This window comes from Heterocephalus glaber, unplaced genomic scaffold, assembly GCF_053883595.1.
Source record: "Heterocephalus glaber isolate CG9 unplaced genomic scaffold, H.glaber_assembly_v1.0 deba00001600, whole genome shotgun sequence".
In the NCBI taxonomy this organism is placed as follows: domain Eukaryota; kingdom Metazoa; phylum Chordata; class Mammalia; order Rodentia; family Bathyergidae; genus Heterocephalus; species Heterocephalus glaber.
This window is the reverse complement of record NW_028258372.1, coordinates 46,717,254-46,734,690: the sequence shown is the minus strand read 5'-3', so window position 1 is coordinate 46,734,690 and position 17,437 is coordinate 46,717,254. Positions and strand designations below refer to the sequence as shown.

At 42.1% G+C, this 17,437-nt stretch overlaps 1 protein-coding gene and 1 pseudogene across 1 annotated transcript in view; both read right to left on the bottom strand.

Moving 5' to 3' along the window:
• Positions 1–5,252: 5,252 nt before the first annotated feature.
• Acbd3 (acyl-CoA binding domain containing 3) overlaps positions 5,253–17,437 on the bottom strand; it is a 35,862-nt gene continuing 23,677 nt past the window's right edge. Inside the window, exons 6-8 of the mRNA XM_004861985.3 lie at positions 14,403–14,589; positions 12,752–13,036; positions 5,253–7,033 (exon numbers count right to left, since the gene is read on the bottom strand). Coding sequence (XP_004862042.1) covers positions 6,822–7,033; positions 12,752–13,036; positions 14,403–14,589 — 684 coding nt within the window. The 3' untranslated portion in view covers positions 5,253–6,821. The remainder of the gene's footprint in view (positions 7,034–12,751; positions 13,037–14,402; positions 14,590–17,437) is intronic.
• LOC147823211 (U2 spliceosomal RNA) lies at positions 8,318–8,489 on the bottom strand (annotated as a pseudogene).

The following is a 17,437-nucleotide window of genomic DNA, read 5'->3' as shown; positions in this document are numbered from 1 at the left end:
CTGAGACATAGCTCCATTTTGGCCTGGTCCCAATGAGACCTCAATGATCCGGTGGGGCTGTGATGCTCCAGGACAAGGTTACACCGGCAGGAGACATCCTGGGAGGAACAAAGTCTTCATCTGCACAGTTCCTCATCGATCTAGGAATTCCTCCGCTCCCCAGTCATGTTACATTTGTTTCTCCCAATGTACTGAATAAAAGAGTTAGTTTCATTAATTTGTCTTCCAAGGTACTTCTTAGAAGTTATCAACTTTATTTCAAAAGATGTTTGTAATATGCTTTCTATATCCTTTTAAATTCTGTAAAATCTGTGGTAATGTCTCCTAGATCTTGATATTGTAATTTTTAAAACGTATAGTTGATATTGTGTAACAGGAAGTAAAGGTCTAAAGGAGCAGGGGAAGTGAGATGGGTAGGGGAAAGGAAAAAACGGAAAAGAAAAAATATGAGAAAAGGAAAAAAATGGAAACAAAGTCTTTGCAAATAGGGAAGGGTGGAGGGGGTGAAGGGATGGCAGCGGAAGGGGGAAAATAACCAAGACACTCATGTACAGGTACAAGATCCCAGTGATGAATGTACCTGCATTTTACACCAAAAATGGACCAATAAACTTAATGGGAAAAAAAAAAAGCAGCAAGCTCAGAGGCTTTGCCTTTTGCCGCCCAGAGCAGCACGGATCAGGCCCAGAGCTCAGCTTCTTCTCAGTCTGTTTTCCTACCTTTCCTGTGTAATAAGTGAATTCGTCTCGTGCTGCTGTGACTCACAGGAGACCAGGACTCACTGCAGAAATCCTAGCAACGTGTCCTTCCCCTGTTCCCTACAAAAAGATGCTTGTCCTCACTGGCTATTGAGGAAATACAAATTAAACTGCAGATGAGATTCTGTGTGGTAGCACAGATTGGGAAAATTCAAACTCTAACTTGTCAGCAAAGATCTGCTACACAGGGACCCTTGTGTGTGGCTACTGGATGTTTGCATTGGTACAATCTTGGAAGAACAGGTTTTTTGTTTTCTCCAGTACTGGGGACTCTATCTGGCGTTGAGCTACAGCCCCAGTCATTTTCATTCTTTTATGTTGAGCCAAACTCAGTATGTTGCCCATACTGGTCTCAAACTGGTAATTCTCCTGCCTCAGCCTCCTGAGTAGCTAGGATTACAGGGATGTACTACTGCACCCAGCTCTGAAGAGCACTTTTGCATTCTCTACAATACTTGATGGTCCACAAACTTATGAATTTTTTGTTGTTGCTGTTACCAGAGATCCAACTTGGGACCTTGTACTTTCGAGGCAGGTGGCGGAACCACTGAGCTAAATCCCTGGCCCTGAGTATTTCCATTTCTTGGTATATAGAGAAACTGGGCTTTCATACTGAACTACAACCCCTTGTTTTAGTTTTTGAGACAATGTCTTGCTATATCACTAAATTGCTCAGGCTGGGCTCAATCTTGCAATTGCCCCGCTTCAGACTCGAGTGCTGGGATTACAGGTGTGTGCCATCACTCTGCAGTATAAAGAGAAACTAGCACACAGGTGTAAGCAGGCATATTATGTTTCTAATAGTGTAAACCTAGGGGAGCTCTTCAATATGCAATGACAGACAGACCACGCTGTGATGTTATCCCTATGATAAGACACATCTAAGCACATCTAATCATGAAATGTTGATCACACAACAAGAAATGAAATAATTTTACATAAAACTCAAATGCAAAACTATGGTACCTACTTTCCTGGCATCATACATCTGTTACAACCACCCAAAAGGATAAGCAGCAAAATAAGGAAAATGATTCTCTGGGAGAAAGGAGAAAGGTAATCAGGAAAAGGTGCAGAGGGCTCAAGTCTATCATTAACGTTTCCGATAAGATCCGAAGCAAAAAAAGCACAAGAGCAAATGCACCCAGTGTGGGTGGAGATGCATTATGCTCATTTTCTCATGCTCAAATGACATTATAACTGAAAATTATTTTCTGAGGCTGATCAGACCTCCAATCACCTGACCCAGGGTACAGCGGCTAGATGACAAAAGACAAGATCTTAGTGCACAATTGGGGCCCAGGATGGTCAAGCTCTTACCAGGCTGACAGTCTCCCAGAGCTGCCACTACTTACTGAACATGTGGCGTCTAGAAGGGGTACGGGGCCGTGCAGGGAATAGTGGAGCAGAGCACTGAGCAGGTTCCTAGCAACAAGGGAATGCAATATTCCAGCAAGAACAGCTCATAGATTAACGGGACATTTTTCACCCATAGATTAATTTCTGCCTGTAAAGGAGTTTTGTGCATGACTCATGCTGCCCTTAGCTGCAGTACTGCCTTGCCATCCAAGACGTCACAGCGTCACGGATCAGAGACCCCCGCTGTGACCAGTGGTGTGGGGAGCTGTTCCCTTCCCACTCCAGCTGCTGGCTCTTCAGGCTACCACTGTGGGCTAACAGGCAGACTCTGACTTCTCATACGACAAGCCAGTGTATGAATTTTCAGTCGCTCAGGGTGGCCTCCATCTTCCTCTTTGTGGCAGTCTGGTCAATATAGTTTGTCACATATGGATACTGTCTAATGTCTACGTGTGTATGGCTTCTGTAACAGAAAAACAAATCAATTAAAGTTATGTATTTCAAAACTCACCTGACCCAGGCAGTCTACGAACTGGAATCTGTTTTCAGAATACGATCTCTCCAAGCAGCTGCAGCTGAGCACTGGGCTAAGTACCTGGCCAGGCACTGCAGCTGGGCAGCCCTGCGATGAAGGGTTTGCTGAGAGTGGACAGAAGCAGGTTCCCCTTCCTGTTCAGCATGTGCCCCTGCACCTTCCAGTTAGAACGGGAATGTGATCCTGGCATTTCCTGGACCAACAAAACATGCTTCCTCTTACTACTGCCTGTCACAGAAACACACTTTAAGGTGTACTTTCACTTTTCATCCGTCACGTGGTAAAAGAGGGAAAAGGGGTTCTCCTGCGCAACTGGTGGGAATGGAAGCCCAGCCACCTTGGGGGAAAACATGGCAGTGTCTGTTTAAATGAAAACTAAGCCAGCCGTAGGGCGCACTCTATACCTAGTAATGGGAGACCGTGGCAGGAAATTACAAACCAAGGTCAGCCTGGGCAATTTAGCAACTTAATGAGACTGTCTCAAAATGAAAAATAAGAAACGGGTTGTAGCTCAGAGTCAAGGGCCTGGGTTCAATGCCCAGTACCACAAAACGAACTGATCTTGAAAAAGGGTAACTGTGATTACTGAATAGGTAACAGTAAAGAAAAAGAAGAAAAATGGGCACTTATAATCTAATGTGTCTTGGGTTCTTCTCAGAAATCAACTTGTGGCCAGGTGTGATGCCACACACCTGTAATCGAAGTACTCAGGAGGCTGAGGCAGGAGGATCACCAAAAGTCTGAGACCAGCCTGGGCTACACAGTGAGTTCAAGGCCAGCATGAACTACAAAGCAAGACCTTGTCAAAAAGAAAAAAAAAGACATCACATCAACTTGTAAGTTACCAGTTCATCATAGGGTTGAATTAAGCTAACAGATTTTCACCTCAGCTCCAAGAAATGAAATTAACTTCTATTCCATGTCTTCCTGAGTTCAAACACCAGTGTCAGTCACAGAAATTAAGCCACTAGTTTCCTGATCCTGACTTAAGTACTCAACAAACCACAACTTTCAAGTGGTTACTTTAAAAAAAAAAAAAAAAGTAGCACATCATCTTTCTTTTACGAGAAATCAAGCAAAATTCCAAGCATCTGAAGTAATGACAACAAAATAAATTCAAAGTAAAGGAGTTGAAGGAAAACAATCTACTGAGTCTTAAGTAAAATTTCAATAAGGTGAAGAACCACAGATTTTATATGTGAGATACAAGTCCGATACCGGTAAGATTTGCTGTCCTGGGAGCAGATGAACAGCAACATGTTTTTAGGCTGCTGACAGAAATGAACTGAGCAAAATTTGGGGAATGAAGCAGAGACAGGCTTAGTCAGACTCACTGCCTGAGCCCCAGTGAATTTTCAGCATCACTGTTCTTCTGAACCAGCAGACAGGCGGCCGAGACAGGGCAGGCAGGGCAGCTCCCAGTGCATGCCCACACCCACAGCTCTCCTTAGCGCTCTCGCTTCTGGCTTCTGGGCCCCACACCAGTGGTACCAAGATGCTCACCTCTTTCTGCCTCTCCAAATTCCAAAAGCAAAGACATCATCCCCGGTCAGCTTGCACTGCGTGAGGTCTCTTTCAGAAGCCTAGTTTCAGGTGCTCTGTGCTCTCTCAAGAGCCCACCCTGAGCAAGGACTCCACCTCCAAGCCACTTTAAACAGGCTGTCTCTTGCCACGCCCGTGCACACCCATAATCCTAGCACTTGGGAGGCCAAGGCAGAGGATCTTGGCAAGTCGAGGGCAGCCTGAGCTACACAGTGAGTGAGTTCAAGGCCAGCCTAGAATACAAAGCAAGACCCGCTATCAAAAACCTAGAAAAAAAACCAAACAACAAAAAGCCCAGGCCATTTCCATGTACGTCAAAGAAGACCCTGGACACATGGTGCAGGGAAACACTTCCCAGCCATCTTCAGTAAGAAAACTTCCAACTGCAGGGAGTATGGGAAATTTTCCATCTATTTGTAAGGTCAGCTCACAGCCAGAAAGTGTTTGTCTTCAACTATATAAACAGAAAGCATCAGCCAGGTGTGTGGCACATGGCTATAATCCCAGTACTGGGAGGCTGAGGTAGGAGGACTGCTGCGAGTTCCAGGCCAGCTGGAGCTCCACAGTGAGCCTTCAAGACCACCCTGAATTACACAGGGAGACCTCATCTCAAGAAACCAAAGAGCCGGGGATGTAGCTCAGTGGCACTGCGCCTGCTTCGCAGGCACAAGGTCCTGAGTTCAATCCCGGGTACAAAAAAGAAAAAGAAAATATCACCTAAAAGCAATTCTTTATCCTACCCAAATGATGAAATGCTGTACTAATGTCTCAGAGAGTAATACATTAACGAAACATCAACAACTTACAGATAAACATTTTAATTGGTTAAATATATTACTTTCAAGATATTTTTGAAATTGCATTTGTACTGTACTAATCAACAGCCAAAGGCAATAAAAAAGTTTAAAACGAAGAATGTTCTGACATTAACATGTGACAGGCACTGCTATGTAAAGTAACATACACTGCTCCCAAGAATAATATTTTTTGAAAGTAATTCACCTTAAATGTGCAAGGACAAATCTGTAATCAAAGGCTGGAAGAAATATATATTAGTGCCTGCTTTTGAAAAGTTTATTTTACATTTTAAATACAGTATTTTTCTCATTAAAAAAAAAAGCCAGGAAGTGCCTAATTCCAAGGTTTCTACGCCATGTATGCGTGAGAGCTGTGGGATGGGCTAGCGTGTTCTGGAGCTAACAGTGTGGGCATGGGGACTGCTTCTCAATCAGACTTTAGAGACACAAGTTAAGCAGTGTTTGGGAGGAAAATAATCCAGTTTTCTGAACAACCAAGAGAAAACAAAGTTAGATACATACAAAACCGGGTATTCAAGAAATGCAGCACACAAAAACCTCAACAACAGCTGGTATGTAGTGAACTATATTGCAGCTAATCATGGAATCCCTCCTGTAAGAAGTGTTCTATGATTTCAAATTTTAAAAATCTAAGTCTTTCAGTACAACATAACAATGACACTAAGTGTTGTCATTTTCTATCTATACCACCCTCCCTTCTGAAAAGAAGAATCTCTAGATTTACCACATAAATTTGAGGCAATTAATCCATATTTGCTTTTGGTAAGAAAAAGATGTAGCTCTTCCCATGACTAAAGACATAATACAGATTAAAGCTATAAAATGTAAGCATGAGTATAAGCATTTCCAATTCTAATAACTCCAACTGGAATCATACAGGGTTTGTGCCTTAGTAACAAATGAAAAGAAAATGGACTGTCTCTGGCAGTGATTCCCATATTAGTGTAATGGTACTCCCCAAACACTGAATTATCTTTAAATGACTTTATATATTTTAACTCAGTAGCTGTCAGTTTGAGTTTACAAAATCCCAAGCTATATGCTTTGTGCAGAAAAGTTTCAATTTGAGATGCTTTATAAAGCCAAATCAAAACAAAAAATTAATTGATTTTGTTTTGCTACTGGTGGTAGGAATACTGGATGGAGAGCAAAGGCCTGAGTGCCCGTGGAGACTGGAGAAGGTGTCTGGGGCGTTCTCTGTATTCTGACATTTCGGTTGTCTACTGGACCTGAATATTCTAAGTTTATCTCAGAAAATCTCTACAATATAACGCTCAACTAAACAAACAGGTGCACTCAAACTAAAAATAGTGTCATTCAGAGCAAGATCAAATTGAGGCAATTTCTCTTTCTACTATAATCTGTGAGGTCTTGAGTTTTTAAGTTGCAATAATGGTGACCTTCAATCAAAGCCAGCTGCCTCTGATGTAAACTATTCAGATAAGCACTTCAAATTAGAGGGCACCGTGTCTATGGCTCCAATAAAATACACGGAGCAGGCAGCAGCGAACTAAGCATCAGCCAGGTGGGTCGATGCTGGCATGTTTTGTTTTAGGGACTTTGAATATTTAACATCCACTAGTGCTTCTGCTGGTCAGCACCCAAGCGCTAGATGAGTCTGAGAAATCCTTCTTAACCCCAAAATATTAATGCTAAAGAGTTTCAAGGAAATCCTGATCCCCAACAAGAGTTCACAAACCATCAGACCAAAATCTTGCCGGTAAACACTGACTCCAATGCTCCACATAGGTCAAAAGAAAGTAAACGCCATCCTCTGCCCTACCCTAGATTCCAGACATGGTAACAATTTTATCTAGTATAATAGACTCTGTAGTAGACGGATTTGGATCTCCACAAAGAGTAGGAGTTGTCGAACTTGAGGAGGTAGACTCCTCTCCCTGGGTATTGGTGGCTGCCAGCATATACTTCCTCGTGACAGTCCCGTCGATACACAGGCACAATCTCATCCAGCAGAGGTTTGTTGGCATTCTTTTTGGCTTTCTCTTCACAAGTGATGTTTTCTGTGAGAGAGAATACAGACAAGTCAAAGAACAGATCCAGAAAAAAGACCTTTGCATTGAACAATTAAACTCCACCCTTCCTTTAACAACAGCGCTTGCTAGGAATTCTCCTGAACCATTCCATTACTTATGTGGATGAGCGTGTACACAGTCACTCATCCATACCTGCGCAGTGCTGTGTACCCACCCAGTACTGTTCTGAGCCCAGGGAACTAACTCAGTGCTGAACGTCTGATGGTGGCAGCAGTCAGCCTCCTAGTCTTCTCTGTCTTACCACTATTCCTATTACTTGTTCCCATTTTTCCCCTTCTGTACTGACTGAATTCCTAATTCCTTCCCAATAGGAGGTATCTTGTTCATCTAAGTAAGACCTAGCAAAACATTGTTCTGATCTCCTCTTCTACAACGTGAGTCTCCCCTCCCCTCCCCTTCCCCATTTTAGGAATAAGAAAAGGTAGTTTATGATGCCTATTACTTTCTGTAATATCTTGAATATGAAAGAGTAAAAAAAAAATTTTTTTGTCCTTTTGATTCAGGATTTTGCTATACAGTTCAGGCTGTCTTTGAACCCACTTTATAGCCAAGGCTGGTCTTGAACTTGCAGCAATTCTTCTGCCTCAGCCTCCCTAGTGCTGGGATTAAAGGTGTGCACCACACCTGGCCTAAAAGTAAAATTTTTAAAAATACAGTAAAGAGGCATTCAGAGACTCCCTACAGATACAATTATTTCTACTAGGCCTATTAAACCCACAGATGATCCAAGTGGCAAAAAAAATTAGCTCTGATCACAGGCTGCCCAAGTTAATAGTTTTCTGATATGAGCTTAGAAAAGAAAATACCTTAAAAAAAAAAAAAGACAATAGCTCTAAAACCTACAGGAATGAGAAAATTATGTCCAGCTAAAGTCTCAGTTTAATGTATTAAATATGAACAGCCTCAATTAAAATAGGTGAAGGAAATATTCCACACAGAAGATAAATGACTCAGGTTTTAACATCACAGAGAGTTTTTGGGACATGAATTAAGTGGCTGATGCTTGTCGATGAACACTATCATGAACTCAAAACAAGAAAGGCTGCGAAGCACTCACACCTGCACAAAGTGAAGGGAATAAGAGTAAACTACAATATGGCATCCTGCATTGTATCCCGGAACATAGCTAAAAACTAAAGAGATCTGAATATGGACTTTAGACAATAATAATTTTCAATATTGGTTCATTAGTTAAGACAAATGTACCATAATACATGATAAGAAATTAACAACAGGGCCGGGGATTTAGCTCAGTGGTTCTGCCGCCTGCCATGTAAGTGCAAGGACCTGAGTTTGATCCTGGGTACCAAAAAAAAAAAAAAAAAAAAAAGAAATTAACAACAGGTGAAACTAGCTGCATGGTATACTGGTACTCTTTGTGCCATCTTCACACTTGATCTTAGCCAAAAGGCCGAGAAGCAATATGCGCCATCTTTAAATTTTCTATAAATGTAAAATTATTCAAAAAAGTTTATTTTTTTTAAAAGTACATGACACTCATATAAAAGTAGGTCCAATCAGATTGCTTTACCGTAGTAATACCTACAATTTTTTAAAGATCGTTCATGTATAAATGAGAAATACGGAGCCATTCAAAAAGTACATTACTGCCTCTCGTCCATTAACACGTTCCTGCCAGCTTGACCCACCACTTCACTGTCACCTCAAGCGACTTGCAACAACCAACACGACTTATCATGCACCCAATGGGACAACCATGTACGTACCACCAGCAGTTCAGAACCACCCAGTAGCCAGACACATGAATTATGGCCCTGTCATGAACGTGTTAATCCAAGATCCAATTTTACTCAATAAAGATTACTGGAACAGATGAGCACTACACCTTTTATCAGTTTAAGCAAAGACTTAGGACCTAGAAACAATAAAGTGGAGACTCTCAACAAGAGGATGGGCCACCATCTACACTTTTTCAGAGAAAACAAAATGTCTGCTTTCAAGACTTTTGGGAGAAAAGCTAAGGCAACCAACCAATGGACAAAAGCCTATACTCTGGCTTGGCATGGTAGTGTACATCTGTAATCCTGGCACTCTGAGAGACTGAGGCAGGAGGATCTAAGTTTGAGCACAACTTAGGCAATTTAGTGACTTAGCAAGATTCTATCTCAAAATAATAAAAAAGGGCTGAGGATGTAGTTCAGTGTCAAGACCCTGGGTTCAATCGCTAATGCCATAAAAACAAAACAAAAACACAAAACTCTGGACTTTCCTACCTGAAACCAAGCCACAGGAAAGCCCCATAAGATGCACATTATCCAGAGTAGCCTCCTAGGGCAGAAGAACAAATGCCCTAAGCCTACAAACAAGATTTGGGAGCTACAACTTCTGATGGGATGTGGTTAATTCACTCCTAGAGAACAATGCTTGGAAGCAATCAGCTTGCCCTGTTCCTGATAACAGAGGTTTAAATGATTAGCTTCAGCTGCAAGTCATGTTAGGGTTAGGAATGGCATAATGGTGGGTCATGTCATTTCTCCTGGGAGGGGCAGGGCGCATTAGAGATAAGGTCAAGGCATCAAGGGTCTCACCTTTAAAAACCCAGCTCAGCTATTTTTATAGCACCTTTCCATTATCAATAACCCAAAAACTGTCATCAGCTGAGGGCTGGACTAGGGAGCAACCTTCTTCAAGATCTCTAGCAGGCAAGACAGGAGAAATATACTCCCTCAAGTGACCTCTGAACAGGGCATTTTTTGTACTTTTGTTTTTAGGGAGGATATGTTTCCCCTCAGTACTGCGGACTGAACCCAAAGGCACATCTGCCCTTTTTTATTTTTTATTTTGAGACAGGATTGCTAAGTTGTCCAGGCTGGCCCCCAAACTTGTGATCCTCCTGCCTCAGCCTCCTCACTGGCTGGGATCACAGGTATGTGCTGCTGTCCCTGTTATACGTTATTTTTTGTTTTGTAGTACTGGGGATGGAACCCAGGGCTCTGGATATCCAAAAGCACAAGTTCTCCCACTGAGCTACACTCCTAGCCTACAAAGTCTTGGATATGACTTACAAAGCTCGTTATAAGTAACAACCCACACACAGGATGTTGCTGAATAGCATCTCGCCAGCCATTTGACTCAGAACCCCTCACCTCTTTTGGGTTTTTTTTTTTTTTAACTTTTATAATTTTTCTTTTCTGTTAGTAGAATTTGTAAGGCAATGTTTTCCCTTGCTGGTAGTACTTAGGAATAAAGATCGCTGGAAAAAAAATGCCATGTAATGCAAGGCAGTGTGTGCTCCTGTATTTATGGGCTCAAATGTGGACCTGTCAGGAAGGTCTTCCCACCTCCTTCTGGGAGTCAGCACGGAATCGTACTGGAGTTTCTGAGACACTGACAGTTCATACAGATAATGGGACAGTATAAAAACTGATTGATTAAATATTAAGGGCTGGGCATGGTGGCACTCAGAAAGTTCAACCAGGAGGATGAGTTCAAGGCCAGGCTGGACTATACAACATCAGGACCTTGTCTCTAACTAAACAAATATCCAACATTAAACTGAATATTACATTTAATTTCAAGAAAATGATTATGGTGTGCCCAGTGTGTGTGATTCCATACATGACCCGGGGGCCCCAGAGTGGCATGGTGTGGTGATGCAATTCAACACCTGTCAACCTCCAGAGCGGACTCAACTGTTATGCCCATTCACGCACTTTCAAGAACAGCTCTTCAGCTGGGGGTGGAGGCGCACGCCTGTCATCCCACCACTTGGGAGGCTGAGGCAGGAGGATCACTGTGAGTTTGAGGCCAGCCTGAGCTACATAGTGAGTTCAGTTAGCCTGCACTACATAGAGAGACCCTGTCTCAAAAAAACAAAAAGGAAAAAGCATCTCTCTTCAAATTTACCCTAACCCTCTTCAAGAACAAGCACTCTGTCATCAAGTCCTCTAAGAGGCCACTGAGTCCCACGGAATGAGACATGGCGCTTTCCCATTCTGGGACTGGGCCCCCCTCCTCCACACTACTTCCAACTGAATGCTTATTAGACACGGACCCAAGCCCCATGTTTGCACCTTTCTGACCCACAGAATCAAGGAACATTTTTGCAATAAGCAGCACATTTTATAACTTACTTCCTACACTGACACAGTTTAGACTATCCTTAAAAACACCTGACCTTTGACTATTTATATTAAAATTCTTTTTTTTTTTTCCTGGTACCGGGGATTGAACTTGGGTCCTTGCACTTGCAGAGCAGGTGGTGGCGCCACTGAGCTAAATCCCCAGCCCTAAAACTTAAACTCTGGAGAGGCATAACTGAAAAACTCCTAGATAGGACATTCCAGTGAGCTTTTAAATTTACATAAAATTTTAGAATGACCTAAAAAACTATTATCGGTAGGAACCAAGGATGTAGGTAGCAGCACAGAGCCTGCCTGGCAAGTGCAAGGCCCTGGGTTCGATTGCTGGTACCAAAAAAAAACCAAACTATTATCAGAAACATAAATTTAAGTAAAGTACAAGGTTTAATTCAAGTAAAGTGAGAAAGAAATCCTCACTTGTGGCTTTAAAATTTTTCAAAACAGGGCATGGTGGTGCGCATCTGTAGTCCCAACTACTCAGAAGGCTGAGACAGGAGGACTGCCTGAGCGCAGGAGTTTAAGACCAGCCTAGGGGCTGGGGATTTAGCTCAGTGGTACCGCACCTGCCTTGCAAGTGCAGAGTCCTGAGTTCCATCCCTGGTACCAAAGGGGGAAGAAAAAAGACCAGCCTAGGTAATACAGTAAGCCTGTCTCAAAAAAAAAAAATTTTCTTTTTCCAGAATGATCCTACTGGGCCGGGGATTTGGCTCAGTGGTTTCAGCGCCTGCTGCTCAAGCAGAAGGACCCGAGTTCAATCCCTCGTACCAAAAAAAAAAAAAAAGAATGATCCTACATATTTGACCTTTCAATACATAAGGCTGGAAGTAAAACAGTATTCAGAATGCAGTAAAATAGACCGGGTGTGGTGGCACACACCTGCAATCCTAGCACTCAGGAAGTACATAGTGGCTTCATAAATAGCAAGACTTTGTCTCAAAAAACCAAAAATCAAAACCAAAACCAAAAGCCAACCAACCAATGACAAAAAAACCAGTGAAATAGTAAAGTGCCAAACAGACCCTGAGCCTCTAAGAAGGCTGGCCACTCAGCTTTTTCAGCCAAAGCTGCTATTCTGATTCCTATCTTGAAATCCTTTCAAAGCCTCACGCACTCTAGGTGGGAATTTTGGGAAGTGACAGGATCATGGTGTATGATGCTGACAGGTTTGCAGCAGCTGCAGTGTTGGGAGGTAAAGCCTAGCGGGGAACGGTAGGTCACTGTGGGCATGCTGTGAAAGGTTGTAATTCCTTTCTTCCTTGAGCGCTTCTTCCTGCTGGTCCTGCCATGGACTGTTTCTCCTCTGCCAAGCCCATCTACAATGCCTCCCTGCCTTGGAACCAGATGACAATAGACTGAAACCCCTACAAACTGTGAGCTAACATAAACCTCTCCTTTAACTTGTGGGTGTTAGGTATTTTGTCCCAGCAACAAGAGGGTAACTAAGACAGTTGTCTAATGAAAAGACTGTTCCCTGACCATGAAGTGTTAATCAGGAAGTGTGTGGCTGGCTGACATGTGAACTGTGCACCGTTTTTGCCAACATACAACCCAACAGCTCCTGAACACAAACCAATGGGTCTACCTTCTTCCTCCTCATCGTCGTCACTGGACTCGCTGACATGTACACTGACAGCAGTGTTCGGAGAATCTGTCCATTCAAAGTACACCCCAAACCCAATGTCATAACTGTCTGTAGCAAATTCCCAAAACAGATAAGATCCTTCTTCGTGGGTGGGGACTCGAACAGTGACCACTTCTCCTCGGCCCACTGTAATCACAGAATCTGCATCCTGCCGAATCTTCTCTTTAAAGTCTTTTATCTGGGGACGAGTCCACATGGATGGAGCTGCTATTACTGGAAGAGATTCTAAAGGCAAACAGGAATTACAAAAGCTGAAGAGAAGAAGCCTCCACCCTGCAGACGTCAACATTTGCATAACCCCCCGGCCCAGGGCACTCAGGCAGCCTCTTGTGAGTCACACCACCACCCCTGACCACTGTCACTGCAATGTGCTGCTCTTCCCTCTTAATTCTACTCTTGCTTCAGCCCTCTTCATTCAGTGTCCCCTTCCTCAGGACAGCTCTGACTTCTCCGAGGTCGCAGTCCACATGTTACATGATCTCACGCTGTAATTACATGACCCCTCTTTCCATCATACTACTTACCACAACAACTTACATCTTCTGTGCACTATTCTTCCTCATCACTATATTCCGTGTGCTCAGAAAACCTTCAAGCAAATGCTGAATAAATGAACTGCGCATGGGAAGCTAGCAGAGTTTTGGAAATGGTTAGTCATTGGGACAACATGATACTTCAAGTGTCAAAAAGGACACTGTAATAGTATATGGTAGCCAGCCTCCAGGATGGCCCAGAGATCCAAATGTCTGGCTCCTCACGACACCACGGGCTTGGCTTAGACTATGGTGGGAGTTGCTAACGACCACTTCTGAAGTCAGGGCCTATAAACACTGCCGCTTTTGCTTTATTATCTTTTGGATAATGTGCTCTCGGGGACGACAGCCTCTTGTGTGTTGAGACTCACACAGTCCTATGGAGGGGCACCAACCTGTCAGCCAGGGGACAGAACCATTTTGGAAGCAAGTCCTGTAGTCCCAGTCAAACCTTCATATAACCACAGCCCCAGCCAACATGTGGACTGCAACCTCATGACCGATCCTAGCCTGCATGATTCAGCTTAGCTGTTCTGAACTCCTGACCAACAGAAACTGGGTTTCATAAGAAACGTTTATTATTATTTTAAATTGCTCAATGAGTGTAATGTTACACAGCATTAAGTACAGTAGTACCTCAGTTCACAAACAATTCTTTGCATGATTCTGGTCACAAACCAATTTGGGAGAGCTGATCAAATTCAATGGTTAGGTTCAATGTTGACCTTATGGGGAAATTTGATTTGGTTCTCATCCAATTCAGTTTGTGACCAGAATCGTGGAAAGAATTAAGTTCATGAACCAAGATACCACTGTAATTGATATGAGAGAGAAAGAGAAAGATAAAAGATATCTTTGGTCATAAGAGTGCCCAACAGACATCTGATTTGTTCTTCTACACTATTCTAAAGGTCACCACAAGCATCAGATTCAGACTCAAAAGAGTAAAAAGTATCCTCACTCTCAGATACATAATCACTCTCACAAGCTGGTCATGAAAGCTCCTGCATCTGCTTTGCACGGGGCCTGAATGGTTGAGCACACACGCCAAATCATACCTTTCGGTCCGTTCTCCAGGGCTTCTTCCGCAGCTTCTGGCTCAAGTTCTTTTTCAGAGTTCTCAGTGTGGGTCTGAGCCTGCCCATTAACGGACATCACATCACTTGGGACAGCTGCATTCACTTTTGACGAAGTAGGCAAAGAAGCTCCAGCCACTGCCACATCCTGCTGTTTCTGTAATGCTGCCTACAAATCAAGAAGCAAAGACACACTGACCAGGAGGTTAACAAATGGGACACTTGCCTTGGAGTGCATTCTGACCCCATGCTCTGTCCTGCCAAAGCTTTCTGCTCCAAGAATTACCAACAAATATTTATCACCTTTTATTCTACTTATAATGAATACCACTATTAGTTTAAAAAGATGAAAATTAATGTGGACAAAAAACTAACTGAAGGTGAGACGGTGATGACTCCAGTAAACCCAGCACTTTAGAAGGCTGAGGCAGAAGGAAAACAAGTTTGAGCTCAGCCAGAGCAACTTGGTGAGGCTGTTTCATTAAAAATAATGGAGGGGGTGGAGGGAAAAGAAGAAGAAGAAAAAGGAGAAGAAAGCTAGGGATTTAGTCAGTGTGGAAGCCCTGGGCTCAAGCCAGTAACAGCAACAAAACTAACTGAGGTTCCCATTTCCATGGTCTGAGAATCACTAGAAAAACTAACCAGGAAAAAGCAAAGTAGACAGAAATAAGCAGAATAATAAATTTATGGCAAAATCTGAATAGAATAACATGTCTTCTTAAAGTTAATGGAAGAAAATTGTCTTGATAAAATTCAATTGCATAAAACTTGAATTAGGAAAATTATAGGAACTTTGTATCAACAAATGGTCACAGAAAAACATTCACAAAGAAGCTGTAATTGGTAAAATCTGACAAAGACCCTACAGGTAATCAACGAATCACAGACAAAAGACACAGCTCAGTGGGTAAAATTCAATTACATTAAAAAAATTCAATTTCATAAAACTTGAATTAGGAAAATTATAAACTTTGTATAAACAAATGCTCACAGAGAAAACATTCACAAATACAGAAGCTGTAATTGATAAAATGTGACACAGACCCTTCAAGTAATCAATAAATCAGAGATGAAGGGCTGAGGACATAGCTCAGTGGTAAAGCACTTGCCTAGTGTGTAACAGACCCTGGGTTCAAAACTCAGCACTGGAAAAAACCAAAAACAAATAAAAACTATTCTTGGGCCGGGGATTCAGCTCAGTGGTTCTGCCGCCTGCCTCGCAACCAGAAGGACCTAAGTTTGATCCCTGGGTACCAAATAAATAAATAAATAAAAACTATTCTTATACAGACAAAAATATAATTAGAATTAAATTTATTTATTTTTGTGGTGCCAGGGATAGAACCTAGGATTTCATATTAGCCTAAATAAGTGCTCTACCACTGAGCTATACCCCTAGGCCACAACTAAATTTAAAACTATAGTGGAACCTCAAGTTACTACCGGCCTAGCCAGGTGTGGCAGTGCACACCTGTCCTCTCAGCACTCAAGGAAGCTGAGGCAGGAGGATCACCAGGAGTACGAGGCCAGCCTGGGCTACATTACATAGTGAGTTCAAGGCCAGCCTGAACTATACAGCGAGGCCCTGTCTAAAAAAAAAAAAAAAAAAAAAATGTTACGACCAGCCTGACATACAAAAAACTTGGAGTAATTAAAGACCCTGATTTTGCCTCTTGTTATCTATAGCTCATACCCAGGTAAACATCCAGATCTCAGCTGTATTGACTTACAACCAACTTGAGTTACAGCCAGCCCTTGGGAACCAATAGAATTTGTAAGTCAAGGGTCCACTATATTAATCACATTGTTTAAAAAATTGATCTAAGTAGGTCGGGGATTTAGCTCAGTGGTTCCACCACCTGCCTCATAAGTGCAAGGACCCGAGTTCGATCCCTGGTATCAAAAAAAAAAAAAAAAAAAAAGAAAAAAAATTGATCTAAGAACTAAATACACTTATAAAATGTAGTTGACACTGTATAAAACCATGATTAAAATGTGTGTATATGTAAGCAGGGTGTAGCATGTATTCAGGCTGGGTGTGGTGGCACACACCTGCAGTCCCAGCATGTAGGCTAAACCAAGAGGATTGCAGGTTTGAGTCTTGCCTGGGCGACTTAGCCACTTAGCAAGACTGTCTCAATGTAAAATAATTTAAAAACAGCTGGGGATGTACCTAAGTGGTATAACACCCCTGGTCTCAATCCCCTAGTACCACCACCAAGAAAAAAGAAAGTACATTCACAAATATTAAATCAAAATGGTGTCTGAGTCATGTGAGTAAAACTACCTTTAACCCAAGGGACTACTATTTTGGTACATTCCTCTTTTAAATCAAGATGCACAGACATTATTACTACTTAAAATGCAAAAAGAAAAAGAACCTAAATAACCTTTGGAGGAACTCTGAATTATAATATACATATAGAAAAGTACACAACTCAGACAGCTTGATCAATTTTCACAAATCAAACACATATCCATGTGACCAACACCCAGATCAAGACATTATCTGCTTACCAGAATCCACCTGGTACCACTTTGCAGAAGTCTCCTTGTCCCCAAGAATAAGTCTATCTTATCATACAGATATGCCTTACTGTTTTCCAACTTTACATAAACTGATGTATGTATCAGATATGCTCTTTTTATATCTGCTTTTCACTCAACATTTATTTTTGTTAAGATTCATCTACAGGATTACAAGCAATTGTACTTTGTTGTTTGCACTGCTCTAAAATACTCCACTGCGATAATGTAAAATTTACCCATTTTACCACTGATGAGTACATAGGCATGTAATTTTTAAAATTAAAACACTAAGTCACATATGCCCAATGTTGTTAAAAAAAAAAGAAGATACGTCTAAAGAGCGAGACTGTCTGCTCACCTTATAACCCACAGTTTAAAGAGGATGTATTTTGGTATCTCTGTGAACAGGTTTCATGTGATGCATTGTTTACAAGCCAATTACTTAAAGGAAGAGCAACACCCTCTCTGCTGCTAGTGCAGGACAGTAA